At 36.0% G+C, this 21,128-nt stretch overlaps 2 protein-coding genes and 1 long non-coding RNA gene across 3 annotated transcripts in view; 2 read left to right on the forward strand and 1 right to left on the reverse strand.

The window, feature by feature from the left end:
• Positions 1-7,462, forward strand: part of LOC309475549 — a 209,829-nt gene extending 202,367 nt beyond the window's left edge. Inside the window, exon 3 of the long non-coding RNA XR_014197715.1 lies at positions 7,397-7,462. This is a non-coding gene — a long non-coding RNA (uncharacterized lncRNA). The remainder of the gene's footprint in view (positions 1-7,396) is intronic.
• Positions 1-21,128, forward strand: part of LOC309475527 (ICOS ligand-like) — a 104,707-nt gene that overhangs the window by 60,953 nt on the left and 22,626 nt on the right. The gene's annotated exons all lie outside the window — the stretch shown is intronic.
• Positions 1,860-7,570, reverse strand: LOC309475528 (uncharacterized protein). The gene is made up of 4 exons (XM_082138372.1): positions 7,461-7,570; positions 5,411-5,451; positions 5,002-5,334; positions 1,860-2,392 (listed from the first exon to the last, which is right to left on the reverse strand). Exons 1-4 carry the CDS (start codon positions 7,469-7,471, stop codon positions 2,169-2,171), a joined length of 609 nt encoding a protein of 202 aa, XP_081994498.1. The 5' UTR covers positions 7,472-7,570; the 3' UTR covers positions 1,860-2,168.

A 21,128-nucleotide genomic window follows, 5' to 3' on the forward strand; every position in this document is an offset into this window, starting at 1 on the left:
AATTATCATTTAGTAAAATCGTGTTCATATAGTTTCTTCCTCACTGATCAATTCTTGTTAGCAATGTTCAGTTATAGGCTTCAATATTTAAATATTATTATAAAAGCATTGCTAGCTGCAAATCATAAAGATCATAGTACTGCATTGGTCCATTGACCCGATAATCCGGTTTTATTGACTGTAATCAGTTAAAGGAGCTGTATGTAACTTTCACTGTACTAAAGCAAAAAAAATAACATGTTTGCAGAAACATGCTGAGGTCACATACTTGTTTCTCTGAAAAACACTTCTACAGCCAGTTATTTTACTTTGAAATGTGCGTTTCCGTGCTGGAATGTCTGTTTTTGTTTTGGTCCGTGTGATACTGCACGGTGGCAATTTTCATTGTCAATTGCACTTGTTCCTGTTGCGTGTGCTCAAACTGGCAACCCTCGTGAGTGTCGAGTCTGAGGAGGAGGGGGTGCTAGAAACAATGATCTCCGATATTTTGAATTTGCACTGCAGTAACTATTTCCACCACTAGCTGTCATTCCTACAGACTGCTCCTTGAAAAATCTCCTCCCATTACATCAAAGTCCCTTTAAGACTATATATATATTATATATAAAGTCTTTATATTACATTGTCAGAGAAAATTACACTTTTTAGCTCAGTCTGTAAGGATGAAAACAAGAGAAATTAGTTCAGATATAACAAAAAACAACAAAAACAAATCACAATAAAGGTAATTTCTTGTAAAACTATTCATAAATTCATTCAAGAAAGAGCAACTACTATTTTTCTGTTCTATCAACTACATCCGGTGCTATTTAACATTTGAAAGGCAAACAAATGGAAAAACTCTGCAAATTAATGCTAAGTTCACTCTCTTTCGGTTTCGCTGGAGGTCAGGGAGGAGGCTAAAACTGGAAGCTCCTGTTGTGCGTTTTCAGTAATAATAAACTGAAGTCATGACAACAGTGTGTTTGACACATAATTCAGGGAAGTGTTTCACTTGAGGAGCAGAATGAAATTGTCAATGAAAGGAAACTCACGTAAGTTTGATTACATTTATTTATTTCATTCATCGCTGTTCATTTCAACTATAGCAAAAAATAAATAAAAATTACATAATTATTAAAACCAAGAATATTATTTTCATACTTTAAAGAACATAATTACACCAACATAAATATAAGTAATTGAACAAGCAAGGGGAGAGTCTCAGCTTTAGAAAGCAAACGTTTACCCTTGAGAAACAAGATTCTACAGTATGAAACCAAATATTTAGTTTTTCCATAATAAAAAAAAACATGTACTCTTATCCTTAGAAATGACAATTGAAAAGTTACTTTATTCTTCACTGGGAGGATTTCTGTGTCGAACATAAGACAAGTTGGTTTATAAAAAAATAAATTAAAAAAAAGTAAAAGTATCTGAATTGCTTTGATGAAATCGGACCAACACCAGAATTCTTCTTTGAAAAGAAAAAGAAATTAAGAATGAAAAGCTTTACAAAAACAATAATAATAAAAAAATAAAGCTCTCATCTGAAATCAAATCTGAATCAACAACATCCAACATTATTCTGATATTATTAAGGGCCCTTTTATAGCATCTTACATTCTTACAAGACACTAAAAACTAAGGCTTACATTAAGTAATTATTAAGACATTAGGTTTGTGAGCAACATAATAAGGCAACTTAAATAAGTGCAGGGGAGAGTAAAACTGTCATAGTTTCTTCTATAAAAACTTGAAATAGGAAAAGATTTAAAAAAAAAATATATATAAACTGTCCACTGGAAATCTGTTAACAGATATATATATATATATATATATATATATATATATATATATATATATATATATAATCATTGGTAAATGTTTTAATTTTAACATGCATAATATAATTTATAACAAATACATTTAATATTGACAACAAAACATGAAGTACAGACTTCAGAATTAAGGCAGTAACATTGACAGTCTCATTGGTCCTTTACCTTTAAAAATATAGCTACAGTTTCAGTGTTTGAAGATCTCATTCAGCAAGAACAAACAGTGTTTAAGGCAATAATGTAACAGCTCAAAACAGAGTAACAAGCACCAGAAAGACCCAGTGACAGCTGTAAAAATAGTGAGATAATGTGGAAATTGAAACTTTTAGGACTGACATGTCATTTAAATCACTGTTTATTGTTTTCTGTCCTGACAGAAGAGAACGAGTGAGTTTGCTGTTTTATTCTTCTACAGTAAAATACAATTAAACAGCCAATAATCAGTATACTTATTATTAGTACAGTTAATAGAATGGTAAACAGGTTCGATGAAGTCTCCACACTGTCTGATCCAGTTTCATCTTCTGGGTTTTCATGTTCAGTGGATTTACTTTCTTTTCCTGCTGTTGATTCTGCAACAAACAAAATACCTCACTGTGATAAAGGCAAGAGATTCATCTATAACTAGTGACCTTGAACTTTTTTTTTATTAAAAACTTCATGGTAACTATGAAAGATAATATGATGCCATAAAGAATTGCATGTGCAGGGTAAGATTTGTGAAAGTGTACATAATATTGCAAGCGTAAATTAAATTTGCATGCGCAAGAGAAGATTTGTAAAGGTGTAAATCGCCTTTCAAGTGCAAGAAAAAAATATTTGCAGCATTTTACTGTTATTCGTAAGTGTAATTCATGTATTGTGAAGCTGCAGCTTCAAGCTGACGCAAAATAAATAGGATCTGTATTCCTCTGACTTCCATTTTTCCGCGCTTACACTCTTGGCACGGGTTTTGCGCACAAATACGGCCAAAAGCACTGCAAGCCAGTGAACAGCAATTTGCAAGCGAAAACAACAGAGGCAGCACCTACAAAACAGATTAATTGTGTTAAAAAATGTCTAAATGATTTCTTGTGTGCATGGGGCAAAAAAGTTCCCGAAATAACCCAATTTGTACAGTTGCGTCTTTCTTTTACATGCGCTTCCAGTTTTGGCACGATTCTCTCACTCATTGAGTTTTGCAAGCGCGAAGAGGAGGGCGGGTCCACCTTCTTCATGTAGCCAATCAAATGAGCTTCTAGCTGGCTCTCGATTTACTCTTATCTGATTGGTTCAATAAACACGCCAGTCACCAGAACATATTTTTATCTTCATTTGGTTCAGAAACGTTCTTGTTGCCGAAATGGTACTTTTAATGCACACATAGGCTACATGCTATGGCTTAATAGGCTGTGCACCATTAGGCTGACTATATGAGTCCATACTGAATTTCGAGCTGGTGTGTTAAGAAAGAAAATGTCTGTGTATTCACTGTGCATGTATCCTGCTCATCAGCCCATATCAGTTTGTAATCTTGATGCTGCTGAATGTAGGCCTAGTATCTGCACTACTGCATGCATAATTTCATCTGTCTACTGATCGGGAGGATTCCAGAATTATTATTATTTTACTAAATTGAGTTACAATAATATTTGTCCCTTTAACGTGTATTTTAAGAGCATCTCTAAATGATGCACCATTTATCACCTGCAATGCCATTGTGTAACCACTAGATGGCTGTATAGCCCTATATATAAACATATCAAGATGCTGTGTATTCCCTGGTTGCTGTTTTTTTTTTATAATTAGTTACTTTTTTAGTGACTGGCGTGTTTATTGAACCAATCAGATAAGAGTAAATCGAGAGTCAGCGAGAAGCTCATTTGATTGGCTACATGAAGAAGGTGGACCCGCCCTCCTCTTTGCGCTTGCAAAACTCAATGAGTGAGAGAATTGTGCCAAAACTGGAAGCGCATGTAAAAGAAAGACGCAACTGTACAAATCGGGTTATTTCGGGAACTTTTTTGCACCATGCACACAACAAGTCATTTAGACATTTGCAACCAATCTAACTAAAACATTTAACGCAATTAATCTGTTTTGCAGTTCCTGGCTCTGTTGTTTAAGCTTGCAAATTGCTGTTCACAGGCTTGCAGTGCTTTTGGCCGTGTGAATGCGCAAAAACCGTGCCAAGAGTGTAAGCGCGGAAAAATGGAAGTCAGAAGAATACATAGATATAGATCCTATTTATTTTGCGTCAGCTTGAACCTGCAGTTTCACATACATGAATATTGACACATATTTTTTTCTTACACTTGAAAGGTGATTTACACCTTTACAAATCTTCTCTTGCGCATGCAAATTTAATTTACGCTTGCAATATTATGTACACTTTCTCAAATCTTACCCTGCGCATGCGATTCTTTATGGCATCATATTATCTTCATAGATAACACTTTAGAATAATGGTCTGTCATTAATAGGAAACTATGCAGGAAGTAATGCATGATGACATAAGTCATCAGGCAAGTGTTATTTAAATAAACTCCTGATGTACTTAAAAACTTTCCAATGCCTCGTTTTATGAGTACAGAACCTATTTGTACTACTCTAGAAGTCTGGTACCATTCCAGGCATTATTAGTGGGGTAATTTACGAGATACAGCCTAGGATCCATTAGCGCCTGCACTAAACCATCCGGCTGATATCTCTAAATAAGCTCTAACTTTAATAATGTTCGACCAAGGGGAAAAAAGCTTCTGGGGGGGGGGTGTTTGGCTCGAGGTCATGGTGCAAAGGACCCTGGTTGAAATTACTCCGAACCATCCCTTTAAGGGATAAAATTATTGTCTACAGGGGGACTTTAAATCCTGTCTTTCTAGTGCGCTTCACCTTATGTTTACTCATTAGGTCAGTAGGGGGAGAGCAGGCTTTAAGTAATTCTTATAGTTTGTCACGGTTAGTTGATAGTTATTATTGAGGCTCATCTCATTCAGTAATTATTGATTACCTAATAAGGAAGTAGCTCAGTATTAAATTGGCTTTTCCTTACTGATTAGTTATGCTTGTTTCCATATTAGTTCATAGTACCTGAAGTGTTAATGTAGAACTACTCATTTGTCCTGCATAGTTACCTATTAATGACAGACCTGTATTCTAAAGTGCTACCAACTTCATACATGAATCAAGCATTTCTACACACCGTTGATGATCAGCTGTACAGTCCGAAGCTCAGATGAGTGTGTGATGATGCAGATGTATTTTCCTCCATCAGTGTGAGTGAGATTGATGAGTTTGATGGAGAAGTTTCCTCTCAGATACTCATCAGGGAAAGTTTCGGCTCTGTTCTTGTAACGAGGGTCCTGTGACTCTACTGAATCTTCACCCTTGACTATATCATACACAAGCTTGCTGCTATTGTGTCTCCAGTGTACATCAGTGTCTTGAAGTTTAAGATCATGTTCAGTGGAAGAACACGGCAGGAGAACAGAACCACCAATAACACCCTCTCTATGTACCGTTTCCTGCAGAGACACTGAAACAACACAAACTGTTAAACACACAGTCTGTGGCATGAATTTATCTTTCTGATGTGTCGTTCTGATGCTCACCTTTGTTTATCAGCACCGCAAACACACAGATGAAGCCGCAACTGCAGAAACAGAACAAAACAAGTTCCTTTAACTTCAGCCAGTACAGCATGATATTAGCAACAGGCTTGTTTAAAGGGATACTCCACCGTTTTTTCATATTAAACTATGTTATTCCCTTAACTAAGACGAGTTGATACATACCTCTCTCATCTCAGTGCGTGCACTTAATCACTCTGGCGCGCGGTGACACTTTGATAGCACTTAGCTTAGCCCAGTATATTCAATGGTATCTAACAGCAATGAATTTAGAAGTGACCAAACACATCAAGTTCGACTCGGCGCAGTAAAAAGTCACGCCTGATCCTCTTCCTCTCACTTCTGTCAATAGTGGGAAGAGGATCAGGCGTGACTTTTTACTGCGCCGAGTCGAAGTATTACCAAAAGTGCTATTCCGCCATACATTATAGTTATCCTTTTTAACCCGCTTAGAAAAGCGCCACGTTTTATTTTGTGTCACCCTACTTGGTCGTATAACTACTCGTGTAACTGTTTTTAAATAGGGAAAACGTTGATGTGTTTGGTCACTTCTAAATTCATTGCTGTTAGATACCATTGAATATACTGGGCTAAGCTAAGTGCATCAAAGTGTCGCCGCGCACCAGAGCGATTAAGTGCACGCACTGAGATGAGAGAGGTATGTATCAACTCGTCTTAGTTAAGGGAATAACATAGTTTAATATGAAAAAACGGTGGAGTATCCCTTTAAGGTGAAAATGTCCCAAATTCGAGGGAACACGTCATTTAATATTATTTTTAGGTTTAAATTATAATGGAGAACATACATATTATAAAAACGTAAACTTAAAACAGACTGCAATTACTTTGTTTTACTAAAAGTAACAAGATAAAACTAGTTTTTGTACTATCACAATAAACCGACCATGAACACAATAAGCAGTGAGCTAAGCTAGTACACTACATTTTGTGAATTGCTTGGTTTTAATTTCTGAGATTTGACCGGGAGCCGCACCAACATTAAAATCTCATTGGACAAAAGTACCGCCCTTCATGTATTTTAAACATAAATCATGAACAAGGAGAGACTGTTTGTGTAACTTTATAACTAGATATTATATAGTGTAATTTAGATGAATCTCTCTATATCTGAGATCCAGGTTAAAGTTGGCATGATACGGAAGTTGCAATAGTCTTTTCTTCACTATTGTTATGCATATTAGAGTGAAACAGCTTCTCGAACACGTAAAAAATGCAGCGAGGGACTTGATTTTGTTTGGCTTTGGTTGTCCCCGCCCTCACGCCATTAAACACGTCATCAGAGAAGAGAAGAGATGTTGATGCAAGAGAGGAGAAGTTATTTTGATTAAAGATTACGAGACACATGTATAAAATAAATAAACAATGATGAGCACGGATAAATTATATATACACAATTACACAATTTTGATTTCATGGTGACTTCATATGGATTGAGATCACTGTTCAACTAAACTGTCAAACTGCATCAAATTTACAAATAAATTAGTAACTTATATATGTTTCCATGCATTTCCCTTAATATTTTATATTGGAGGTTGCACCTTCATCCTGTAAATGATTGAATAATTAACTCGTCGCTATATATGATTTAGCAGTAAATATTCTTAAGGGAGCATCTTTACCCATATTACCATACTGGTGAAAACTTGAATATCTTGAATGCACTGTAATTAGGCATTATCAAATGACTTTCAAATTAAGCTACACACGTTTCGGGACGCAAAAGATTGAAATTCAAAATACTAACTTAATGCTAACTGCTATGACCGCGGCAAAATAATAGTTGCAGACATTTTACTGCAGATGAACCCGTTTATCATTAATTAATCAACCTATGTGTAATGCATTAATAACGTACAAAGGGTTTTCCTGTTGATTCTATCTTAAATAAAATAAATGAGGAACAAAACAAACCAGGCCAAATGTAAACACGAGCGCATACATCAGGACTTCTTGTTCGAATTGTATTTTGTGAATACAGATTTCCTTAAAAAAAAAAAGGTAAACATACCCGATGACCATGGTGACCCGGTATAATACATATACTAATATTACTGAAATACTAATCTTCTCAAAAACAGATCTGGGAAAACGAAACCCCGATCTCTTCTTCGTACGGTATATAAATTTACTGCCGGGTTGCAAACTAAAATGAATAGCGAGCGAGCGACGCCTGCAGTGCTGGAGTGTGGCGAAGACCGAAGATGCAACAATTTTTTTAAAAAGAAAAGAAACATATTTTTGGTCTGTGAACTGTTGCGTCCTTTTTTAACAATGGAGAGACAAATTTAAAGAACGGCTGTTGTATTTTTAAAATTGCATGTTAAATACCAAAATTTAGGCTAGGCTAATTTAAAACTGTACAGCCTACACACAAATTGCATGCGCACAAAATAAAATAATGATTTCTTCTAGATTAGTGTTTATTACGTAAAAATTAAAGATGGAAAGAAAAAAATGTCAATGTAAATTACAAATAATGTTTCTCCCGCACTTTCGAAAGCGATGTCTCTGGAACTAATAGGCCTACATGACCTGATTTTAAAACTGAAATGGTCATTGCAGAACACCTGTCCCAACTTGGTGACGGTCAAGGTTGTTCCCCTTTTGCCTCTTTAAAAAGTCTACCCGTTCTCCCTCGGGTCACTATACTGTCAGAAAAAGGGTCCAGTGACGTGGTAGCGCATTGCTTTCAGTGAGAAAACCTTCAAACCTCCACTGAGGCAAAGGGCAAGGGAATTTTGTCTTCATGTAATTATATTTTAGGGTATAATTTTTTCGTCATGACATATGTTGGGGTACGGTGACTGGGAAAGGACATTTTTAGTTTTAGTTTAATCAGCTCCATAGTTACCAAGCTTGTGAATCAGTAGGCTATATCGTGTAGCTACACGAATCCAGGCACTGGTAAGGACCGAAAAAAATTACATTATAGTATGAGAGTGTGTAGTATGAATGTAATCCGGACGTACAACATTCGCCATGTTGTAGGCTAATTATCATGTGACATACCAGCGTCAGTCACGTCGCTTCACTGCCATTCACAAATCCTTTCCTGTGGCCTTATGGGATAGTAAAGTGTCCATCGAATGCACACTTCAGAATCTCACAGAACATATTGTGTGCATTATATTTATTGAATTGGCTTGTGCGTTTTAATTTTTTTGGCGCTTCAGGAATGTGACGTGGTAAGGGAGCAGATCACGTCACACACAGCACTAACAACGACTCATGCATGGTACAACAGGAAAGCAGTTTATTTTCACTTTGAAACACACAAACATCTGATACATTTGACAAATGTTTTTCCTTTGCATCCTCCTCTCCTGAACCGTAATGCATGTTCTGCCTCCACCATCTTTGGTAAACAGAGAGCCCCGTATTTTTTGACATGGTCAGTTAGCTGTGGTTCAACAGGCCTCCTCTTCTTAGTTTGAATGCTCATCTCATCATCATCATGGACATCTTGTGAACCTGTTGACCTTGAACACCCTCTGCTTGAGTCCATTTCAACTATAGCAGCAGCTTAAAGTAAAATACTGCAGTTTCTCCTTCCCTGGAGATCTGATGGTCTTTGCTCTACGTGATCCTGCTGTTTGTGGCAGCCAGGTCAAAGAAATGCAGGACCAAATGGATGGTTCATTTTCTTGTACAGCTTGATATCGGGTACAAGCTGATCAAGTCAAATCCACCAGTTTTTGTTTTAGCTCAGCCACAACAAGAAGTCTAGGCACAGTAACATGGCGCTTCTCTTTCGATGACCGTCTCAGGATTTATCCCATGGACACTGGAGCTCATCAGAACTGCCTCATTGTCCAGCCACTTTGTCACATCAACTTCTGATAGTTTTCTGACAACCACACAATGCACGGAGCCTGTTTTTAATAATGGTCCCTGTTTCCAGGAAAGCAATTGCTTTCATCTGACATTTCCATGGCTCTCAGTAATGGAAATCATCATAGATGACGTAAACTTCTACAGTGGTAAAAGACAGCAAATGTTTTTTATTTTAGTTTCTTTTTTTATTTATTTGTTCCAACAGAAAAAAAAATAAGAAAAAAAAATCAACTTTTATGTTTCCAGGACTTTACAAAAAGAAGAAGAAAAAAAATATATATACAGAGGGATAGATTATGACAGTCAAAAAAGAAAGCTCCTAAACCTACCCATCACGTGGGTTTAGACAAATCGTACAAATTCGTACGAGTGAGGTCGTACGAATTCGTACGAATTCATACGATTTAGCCATCGTTTTATCATTCGTACTAATTCGTACGAATTGGTCGTGAGATAGTGTTGGACATGTGCGTGTTGTCTTTAAGTAGCCATCTACTCTTGAGAAATGAGGGAAAAAAAGTAGGGCGGGACTTGATTTTGACCTTCAGGTATTGATTGGATGGTTGTGGTTTGCTATTACTGTGATCTCATTTGATTGACAGGTTGTCCCGCCCTTGCGTCAGTAAACGCATCAGAGAAGAGATGTCGCTGCAAGAGGGATAGGAAGTTATTTTGATTAAAGATTATGAGAGAACATACATTTTTGGATTATAGGGTAACTTTAACCAATTTCATAGTACAACAAAAATATGTTTCACCTGTATGTGTTTGCTGATACCTCACCTCCCTCATTGTGCACACTCACACATTGAGTCAGCATAAGGACTCGCCTACTTACCTGTATGGACTTACCTGTGTGATCATTAATATTTTTATGCTCCACGCTCATCTATCTCAAGTTCTAAACCTGTTCATCATTCACATCTCTATTGATCATCTGTATCTTCACCTCATTCTGCACTAGCAAAACAAGGACTGTTTATCCTTCAGTTAAGTCAAGCTATCCATCCTACGCTCAATATACTCACTGTTTACCTCGCATACACTACACTCAAATGAAACTAGGCGAATTAAAGGCTAGGCCTTAAATGACATGAAACACAAACACATACAAAATCCATATCTTTGCTATTAGATTACGCAACTTTGTAGACTAAAATGTAGAAAAAGCAGTGATAGTATCTCTCTGTAATCACTGAACATTATGTAGTGATGACTTTGCCATGCGTATTATTGTACAGTCTTGGAACTTTCCACAGAACTTTAAAGTGTCGTTTCGCATTTTGTATATTTTCTTTCTGATTATTCTGGCTCCATTCACACTGTATCCAATTGTTTTTCAGATCTGATAGGAATGAACGACTGACACTGTCACGTTGCAAACAGTGACGGTCAACACATCATAATGTGGACGAGAGTATAGATGGAAACAGTGGGTGGAGCCTATCCGCATCTCCTGAGTTCATTTCCTGAGTTTTCCACAGAAACACAAAAGAAGGAACGAAAGGATGATTGTCACTGTAAGGCAAAACTAAACTGTGGCAAAGGCAAAAAATTAATTACCTCAAGGTAAGTCAAGAGTTCTCAGAGTTTTATGCTGTTTATGCTGGCGATAAACCTTTTTTTTAAGGAAAATTTGTGTTTTAGAAGCTGTGTTTTAAAGGAGAACTTGGTAACTTTTTTCACTTAATAAAACTGTCTAGAAATCATTTGGATGGTTAAACAACCTGTTCTGGTGATATTGGTGACTTTCCCCGCTCCCCCCAGCGTTCCCAGGCGGAAAACCAACCTTGCAACTTGCAACACTACCGTCCCGGCAAGTTAGAAATTGGAAGTCTCGTGAGAAGCGAGAACTAGAACGAGAACGAGCGCGAAACACAAATTGCTTTACGGCAATTCGACATAAACACACACGCATGTATGATGTATTACCAGATGACCCACCTCGGTAGACATAGCTCCACGCGATACAGTTGGCTTGCTCCGATCAAAACAAACGCACATGAGCAGCGGTAGAGAGGGGGAGGAGGCCGCCGCAAGTGAGTTTTTTACGACTGTGTTGTGAAATATACGCCCCCCCACAGCTGTAGGGGGAGCTCGTGGGGAAAACATGCGACAACAAAAGGGAAAATCAGCGAAGAAGTGACTAGAGTTCGCTAGAGTTACCGAGTTCTCCTTTAAGATTCTTTTAACAGTAAACATATTCAAGATAATGTTTTATTTGCAAGAACTGTAACTGGAGTATGTTTAAAGTCTACTTCAGCATTCTCAGATGACAAAAGTCAACTTCTGACTCAGGAGTCATGATAACATTGAAGTAAATTTGAGATTAATAAATACACCGGCTGCGCATGTCTGATTATTTCACCTAGTTACTGTTGACGTCACTTACTGTACATCTGATGACATCTATAGAACATCTTTAAAATAGGACATCTTTAAAATAAAGTCTACAATACTTTCTATTTAAAAAAAAGTAGTATTTCTCCCTAATTCTATATTTATGTGTTATATATTATAATACACTAATAATATAAGGCATCATGATGAACAGGTATGTTTTATGATTTCTGAATGAAACCTGGGCCTGAAGGCCTGCTGTTGTTTCCATGCTCATATTTGCATTTGGTCTGGTTTGTTTATTTTGCTTTATTTGAACTAATAGGGAAAACTTTTGGATGTTATTAATAGAGTTTTATGTCAATTATTTACATTTACATTCAAGGTTGGCCTTCTCATCGTTTTTACTAATGAGGCCTAACACCACTGTGTCAGAAAACTTCACCAGTTTGTTAGAACTGTGTTTAGCCATACAGTCGCTGGTATAGAGGGACTAAAGCAGGGGACTGAGGACAGAGCCCTGAGGGGCTCCGATGTTGAAGGTGAGTGTAGATGAGGTGTAGTTTCCCATTTTAAACACCTGGGGGCGTCCTGTCAAATTTTTTTAGATCCAGTGACAAATAGAGGAATTCAGCCCTAGATTTTGAAGCTTTTGCAGAGGTGTAAGTGAAAGTGAAAGTGACACGTGACGGCCAAGTATGGTAACCCATACTTGGAATTTGACCTCTGCATTTAACCCATCCAAGTTAATGCACACACATTAGGAGCAGAGTAGTGAGTAGTTAACACACACACACTGCAAACGTGGATACACACACCCAGAGCAGCGGGCAGCCTTTGTGTGGCGCCCGGGGAGCGATTAGGGGTTAGTTAGGTGCCTTGCTCAAGGGCACCTCAGTCATTTCCCACCGGTTCTGGAATCGAACCAGCAACCTTTGGGTTACCAGTTCAACTCCCTAACCACTAAGCCATGACTGCCCCTAAGGGGACAACGCTGTTAAAAGCAGAGCTATATTCCACAAAAAGCATCCACACATAATTCCCCTTTCTCTGATCCAGTTGAGAAAGAGCAGATTGTAAAATGTGGTTAGCATCATAGACCTATTAGGCCTTTATGCAAACTGTAAAGGGTCCAGACCACTGGAGAGAGGAACAAATAAGCTCTGACCAATTTTTCAAAGAACTTCATCGCTACAGAAGTGAGTGTAAAAGGACGATAATCGGTCAGAGAGGCGTTTTTTTTTTTTTTTTTTTTATAAACGCCACACAGCTCTGTGTCTGAACATAATTTAGTCATGGACATTGGTTCCATGTAATTTACACAAGTAAAACCAAATAAAATCAACCAGAATCAATGGTGTGTAAAAATGGTTGATTAATGTAGTTTTAATTGAATTTTTTTTTATAAAATCAAACCTTGAATGATCAGATGGTTGAAGTTCACAAGTAATGTTTCAGTGTGAATTGGATCTGTTGCCTTTGTCACAGTGTAATAATGTTGTTGTTTTCTTTATCTTTTCTTGTAGAATCAGCAGAGAGTGCGGAGACATCATTGCTTTTGCTTTTGCATCATTTGGTTTGCATTGTGTTACCTGTTATACTTTGATCAAATTTTTGTTAAGAAATAATTAAAGCTGCCTTATTCAGGAAGGAAACAAATGACATACAAGTTTTACTTTTCTGGCATTTTTAAAAAAAATATTTAGCTGAATTGTCAAAGCTTTGACAATGTTTTGTATTGTCAAATTCTTGCCATCTGCATTTCATTATACTTATAACAGAATGTATAACAGAATTATATCTTGACACTCTGAGACATTGTTTGCTAAAGGACAAATGAGTCTTTACCACAAGTGTTCTTTCATCATGTTGTGTTCACTGTTGTTAAATATATTTTGAGATCTTTATGGATTATTTGATCTTTCTTAAGATTAAAACTGCACTTCTGTCATATATTCCCTGTGTGTTTGTGGACTTTCATGTTATTTCCTGTCGTGTGTTTTGCTTTGTAGTTCTTCATGTTGATTCGTTCTCCAGGTGTTTCATGACAACATCATTTACAAAAAAAAAGATTTATTCATTCCTAATTACACATCAGTCAGATGAATCTTTTGTGTGTTCATACAGTGTGTACAAGACATCGTATCTGCAATAATTGAAGCGAATAGATTGGGATAGTTATAATATGTCTGACTCAATGAAGTCTCAAATCTATTATTTAATCTACAGAATATGATGTTGAACTCTGAGAATGACCCTAGATTCATGTGAAGCTGCTTTAACTGTTGAACATTCACAGCAATATAAACTTATCAAGTGTGAAGGTGTTTTGATGTCTAATGCTCTGATATGAAATGTGTAGATCTAGATAGTATGAAGTACAGAAGTGTTACAATGTACAGGTACGGCAATGCTGCTGTTTCCATTTGAGGTTAAGAAAACTGTGAGAATTGAGATAAACATATAAAGGTATTGACACTTGGTTCAGTTAAACATCCACTCTAGACAAAGGTGAGAGAACCGACCAGTGGAACATATTTCTGGTTTTGGTTTAGAACCTCAGCTGAGTTTTTCCACTCTGCAGCCGGTGGCCTTTTTTTGTGCGCTGAATACAATGATATATATATATTGAACAAATATATCAAATTTGTTTCTATATAACATATATATGTAAAATAAAATGTACATATTACATGTTATATATCAGATTCTTAAATTTTTAAATTCATGAAATTATTTTTAGATTACAAAAAACTGTGCTTTTTTTTTTACAAAAAGCATGAATAATAATAATAATATAACTAATAATAATAATAATAATAATAATAATAATAATAATAATAATTGGGCATTAGCCTTAGTAATCTACTAGCTAGCCATGCCGAGAAACCCAGGACAGAAAAGGTTTGTAATTGTACTTTGTCAAGCTCAAGTGGAAATGCATCTTGCCAAAAACAAACAAAGACTTAAATTATTGTTAAATACAAACACTTTTTACAGGCTAAATGCAAATGCAAACTGGACCAGCGCAATAACTAAATTTTAATATGTATTAATAACTAAAGGAGCATGTTTAATGAGCCTTTTACCAAACCAATAATGGTAGAAATGTTCAAAAGCTTTTTTGTAGTCAAAAAGGGATGTAATATATTTCTAAATAATTTTTATTTTAGTCAAAATTGTGACAATTAGCACCAATCTCCAGCGTCTGATATTACAATATAAAAATATTTATTCTTGACATTAAGTAAATTAAGCACATGATATTTTAAGAACATGTTATATAATCAAACACAGATGCTGTCGCTTGCTGAATATCATCCACGTCACTGAACTGAAAGAGCAACAAAGAAAACAATATTAACATTCAGCTTTTTATTAATATTAACATCAATCCAAACAAAAGGCTCTATGGTTTGTTTGAATAACAGCTCAGCAAGAATTCTAAACAATTATCGAAATTAACAGTAATGAATTTTACTAAAACTATTAATGATGGTTTCACATATTTGACCTTATTGTGATGTTGGTCGGTTTGGGTCATGAGGATGATATATAACTCGTGTCTGAAGTAGATCAGGATCATATTTTTCCAACCGTTCTGTTTTTCCAACAGCAAAAACTAAAAACGAGACAAGGAATTCAGATTAAAATTATTCTGTCTTAAATGGTAAAGATATATACTGTATATGAAGACACCTAAAAACCAAAATAGTAAAAATAAAAATAAAAAATAAAATAAAAACCGAAGTAATGAAAAACTTCAAATGCCTGAGAAGAGCGTCATATATTGATATTTTAAGACTACAGAATATTGAATTTGCTTATTATGTTTTTAATTAAAGAATCTCTCACCGATCAGCACAATGAGCAGAAGCCCGATCATCAGTCCAGATATGATGATAATAATCTGCCATTGTTTCTGATTCTGATCAATAAACTCCACCATTGTCTGATTGTGACACTCAGTTAGTTGAGATGATTCTGTAATGAAAGTGTTCAGAGTTACAGTAATAACCGACTGACTTTAATATTTATATCATATTCATCTCTGTGTGTGCAAAACTATGTTGTTCATGAGTGTGTAAAAATCCTGAAGTAGTGCATAACCAATGTAATTATTCACACTAATCATCATTATGATCAATAAAGGAGTAAATGAACTCACCGGTGAAGTGCAGTCTGGTGCTGTTGCTGAGTTTTGGAGGTGTGCGTGTGTTCATACAGTAATAAACTCCTAATTCATCAGAAGTCACATTATTAATAACCAGACGATGTTTAAATTGCAGTGAATATTTCTTTCTGAATGTTTTATTTGTGTAAAAAGGAGATGTTGATGTTGAGGTTGACCATAGAATCACTGTTGGAGGATCTGGTGTTTTCAGTAAAATCCAATAAACATCATTTTCATCAAGATCACAGTTTATGGTCACATTTGATCCCAAATCAGTGAGTTGATCTGAGACTGCAGCTCGACAACAGATTAATACATCTATAAGATAAATTTTTTTTTTTAAATAAACATGCATCAAATTCAAACCTTTTAGTTTAAGTTTAAGTTTGTAAAGTGCATGTAAATATATTGATATGTAAAACTCACAGAGCTGAAGCTGAATGATCTTCATGCTGTTCTTGTTCTTGATTAAAACACTTCAGAATGATTCTGTTTCTCTCCACACAACATTAAGATGAATCTACTGCAGCTCTGAAGAAAACACAGGAAGACAAAAACCTTCCACATCAAGCAGAGGAAGTCAAAAACTCTGACCACAACATCTAATGCCCTTATTACCATCACCACTTTATTAATAATAACCTATTTTGTGCTTTTATAACCACTGTTTTCATGAGGTATTTGAGCTTGTTTGACTGACTTTGATCTGATATAAGATGAAGACTGTAAACATAGTTTTTTATTTAAAAAAAGTGTGTTAAAATGATGTGAACCGCTGTTTTACTCTTCATCTGAGAGATCCTCACGCTCATAAAGTGCTGAACTAATGACACATTTTTGTAGGTCAACCCAGAAGTTCGCATAACTTTGGTTCCATCGACAAAAAGCCAATATGATTTTCCCATTGTCTTATTGCAGAAAAATAAGCTCTGTGACCAATTAAAGTTTATGTTTATCATGATAATCTTCAGAAATGAACACTCCTTTCATGAATTTTGAAACCTTGATAAATAAAATCACCAGAAGTGAATACTAAATAGCTAAAGTTAAGCTAAAAACTTTAACATCACCAACATCAGGATTACTAAAATACGTAATCTCTGCAACACTTTATTGGCTGTCGCCTCTGTAGATACGTTAGTATTGTTGTTTGGTGATGTGAAGCCCAAATTACTTCTTACAAATAAGGGAATGAATTATTGTGTAGAAAGTTCTTTAAAACTCACTAGTATCAGTGTAGTTCAGATGAAACTCAGAGACGAGCGCTGATCCAGTGCAGTGTTTAACACAATCGTGGTCTCAGTAACTATAAAGTACACAAGAGTCAGTGAAACGACTGCAGAGAAACATTCACTAAAACACCTGATTCTAGATCTGTGGCTGCAAACAAACATCTTCAAGGTCGATTCTGTGGAGTGACTCAGGAGGCCTGTCTCATAAAGTCTGTTGAACAAACTCACAGTTACAGAGTTGCTTTGCAAACGCTACATGTCTTAGATCAGTTTCAGTCTCATAATGTTCACTAACTATAAATGTTCTCTGTCAACTCTGGTTTGTTTTGAGTAATGAACTCAGAACTTTGGCGAACAACCAAACACATGAAACCAAGAGAGTAACAGCTGCCATCCAGTGGTGAGAGCAGAGATCTCCAGTGTGTGGATCGAGTGGACAGTTACAGTTTTCAGACTCTAGAGGGCAGTAGAGAACTGAAATGTCTACTTTACAGTTGTGCATTCATTAGAAATTCAACTATTTTAAAAATGCATCTTATTAATCTTATTATGAACGATTCTTTCATCCATGTGTTTTATTTTTTGACATTTGACATTTTGCACCTCGTCATTTTTAACCTGTTAAAATGTAGAATAGATCTATATGCAGATATGCAGATAGTAGATATGATGACATAATAAAGGCCTCTGTAAATAAATACAATTTAAATGACCATATTTTCATTTAATACACATGTGTAAATACATCCATGTGCATTTATATATAAATGTATTATTCGTTTAATGAATATAACTGTTCATATTTGAAAGTGCTGAACAGAGTGATAAATGTTTAATATGAGAATAAATGTAATTAGGTTATTAGGGGTTCAAGCACGAAGTGCTGAAACCCTATTGTAATTGTCCTGATTTTTATTATTATTTTTCTTCTGCCGTAAAACGCATCGTGCAGCCTAAACCGTAAGTGCTGGAAATGTGAAACTTTGCCAAATGGTAGTACAAAAATCGAGGAGAGGTTCAGAGAGTATGACCCCGATTGGCCCATAGGTGGCGCTATAGCAACCAAAAGCGCGAAACTGCTCATAACTCCTAGACCATATGTCGTAGACTCAAGTGTCTTATATCATTGGAAAGCTGGAACACTGAAGAACAAAACGTATATCTCCGATTTCATTTCCGGTATGCAAATTTTTCCGCCATTTTGAATTTTGTCAAAAACCTACTTTTGCGAACTAGTCCTAGGTTTTTCGTTCGATCGGAACCAAACCAGTGCAGAAATGTTCTCTGGAGTCTGAATATCAATAATTATCGAAAAAAAGTTGAAATTTCGATTCTCGGTCGCTAGGGGGCGCAAAACTATTGTTGTGGGAGGAGCCTATTTTACTAAAAGGGCTACAACTCAAGATGTAAATGAGGTATCTTCACCAAACTCGGTCCACATGTGTAGGAGTTCAATCTTGGGTCACATTAAAAAAATCGCGACGATTGAACACTAGGTGGCGCTATAACATGAAAAAAACATGAAAAGGGCTATGACGACCTGACCGTTAGTCCGATTGACTTGAAAATTGGTATGCAGTGTCTTGGTCCAAGGTGCCATGTATGTCTATGAGGACATTGGCGTATCTCAAAAAACATGGCCGCCATCGGCCAATGAAATTTGTGCACCTATTAGACAAGGTTTACGGAGGCTGATCGGAACAAAACTCGGTAGGCATGTTCGACTCATGGCCCTAGAGGTCTGTAAGAATTTTGAAAGAAATCGGCCACTAGTTGGCGCTAACGAGTTTAATGGCTCTGTAATCACGTGGTGTTACACTTATTGTCACAAAATGCATACCATTTGATAGATCTCCTCTTGTTGAACAACTTTGCCTCAAGAACCATTGCTCTCAATCAAACCGTTCATTAAATATTCGTAATTATGTTAAAAACCTACTTTTGCGAACTAGTCCCTGGTTTTTCGCCCGATCAGAACCAAACCAGTCTAGGACAATTCTATGGACTCTCTAGGTCAATAATTATCAAAAAAAAGTTGAACTTTTGCATTTTTCGCATGGGTATATTGGGTCATAAAGAAAATGGGCGTGGCAAAATGCACTCAAAAGCCTATAAAACCTAAACGAAAACACAGAACTTCACAAAAATGTATGCGCATATTTGTCATAACATGCTAAAGAAGCCTGGAAATTTGTATGGAGATCGGACCAAAGGTGGCGCTATAACTGTTAAAACACTTTAAAACCATATATTTCCTATGGTAAATTGCCTGTATTGGCTGTGAATGGTCTTTTCCTATGAAAAATTCCATAGGAAATAATTTGATCAAAATGAAATAATTTTCATATAATAATGTTCATGACTCTTAATAAGCATGAAACATTTCAGACAGATCAGACAAAATTTGCCTCTATAACAGTCAAAAAGGTAAAAATTATATAACATGTCATTAAGCCAATAAGTGGTATTTTACTGCTTTTATTCATGCCTGGTGTAAAAATTATGACTAGTACTATTATACAAAAGTTGAGAGTACAGGACATTAGGAACTTTAGACACAGAGATATTTCTTATAAAATAAAGCAGAGAGACAATCCTTGAGAGACCAGTGCATTCTTAGTATATTAGCTCTTCTATAACAGTTTAAATTGAGTCGTGTCGATCTGTTCTGGACAAATTATATTTTTCAATCAGTTCTTTTTTTTTTTCTTTACTTGATGCACTCGATTACACCACTGGGCAATAACACACGATTCATCCAATCACTGATTGTGCTGCTGTGACTGACACCCCTGAGAGCCAACAGAAGCGGCATATTCATAAGGCCCACCCACAGGTCGCGCAGGCGCTGCCGCTGTCAGCATAAACAGAGAATCAGATGAGAACAGATCAAATGAGACACGGAGCATTTCTCCAGAAACTCCTTGCACTAAATGATAATCATAATCTATCGAGAACTGTGATTGTGTGCACTTGTAAACTTTGGATGCTTCAGCCTGGAGTGTTGTCGTCAGAGAGAGGTGAAGTGGAAATCGGAGTAAAGATTTAGTGGATCCCAGAGCGGTAATCTTTATTGAATAGTCTTTTTTTTATTGAATATGTGATGCAATCTCGTTTTGGTGAGTGACATTTTTTTATCATATGTTATCTTATGAAAGATATGTCAATTTCAGAAATGATTTGATATGAGCTGAGTGTAGGCCGCACAGCGCGAGCTGAACTAATTAGCCGTAGGCTAAAGCTATCACATATAACAATGATCATTGTGTCATGAGTTGAGACAATGGGTCTTATTCATGAAACACGAGCAGAACGAATTTTTGTGTAAATCGTGTGTAAAGTGGTTCTGACGTAAATTTTCGGATTCATTAAAATGTTCGTATTTTCCAAACGTTAGTTGGTACGAAAGAGATCTACACCTGCTCCAGCCACGCGTAAATAGTGCGTTTAACATCCGAACGTTTTGCTCATTAATAAGGCTGCATTTTAATTCACCTTAATCGTGTACATATTTACACAGCATTTTGAAAAAATATTAGGTAACACTTTACAATACGGGTGCACTAATCTGCATTAATTCATATTTAACTAATGCACAGATAATCATGTGTTAATGTATGACTCATGAAGAACTAAACCATTAATTAATGATTACTGCATCAGCAACTAATAAAGATTCTAAATGATTAATAGATTAAGTAATATATGAATTGTTATTAATTAAATGTGTCAATGTATTAATTAATTAATAACTTATTTTATTAACTAAAAGTGTAAATGAATGCGTTAATTACCACAGTTGGTCAAAGCAATGTACTTCAACTTCCAGTTGTCTGCTTTAATTAATCATAACTAATGATTTGCAAATGCATCATTATGTTATGACTTTACTTGTTGAGGCACATGACTATTAACTAATTGTTAAGTAATATGCCATTTATGGGTTTTGACAGTTTGCACATGCAGTGAATGTAATGTTGGTGAACGTGTTTGAAGGATGGGGTGAGTTGGGCTGCACACAAATATCAGCACACCAGAATCTGAACTCCTGAAGCTGTTATACTGTGTTTACACTGGACGAGACCAGCTGTCTACA

The sequence above is a fragment of the Leuciscus leuciscus genome (genome assembly GCF_965113295.1).
Source record: "Leuciscus leuciscus genome assembly, chromosome: 15".
In the NCBI taxonomy this organism is placed as follows: Eukaryota; Metazoa; Chordata; class Actinopteri; order Cypriniformes; family Leuciscidae; genus Leuciscus; species Leuciscus leuciscus.

Coding starts and splice junctions, on each gene's coding strand:
- LOC309475528 (XM_082138372.1), bottom strand. Junction 5,335..5,410: donor TGCGGTGCTGATAAACAAAG/GTGAGCATCAGA, acceptor GTGTTGTTTCAG/TGTCTCTGCAGGAAACGGTA. Junction 2,393..5,001: donor TGTACAGCTGATCATCAACG/GTGTGTAGAAAT, acceptor TGTTTGTTGCAG/AATCAACAGCAGGAAAAGAA.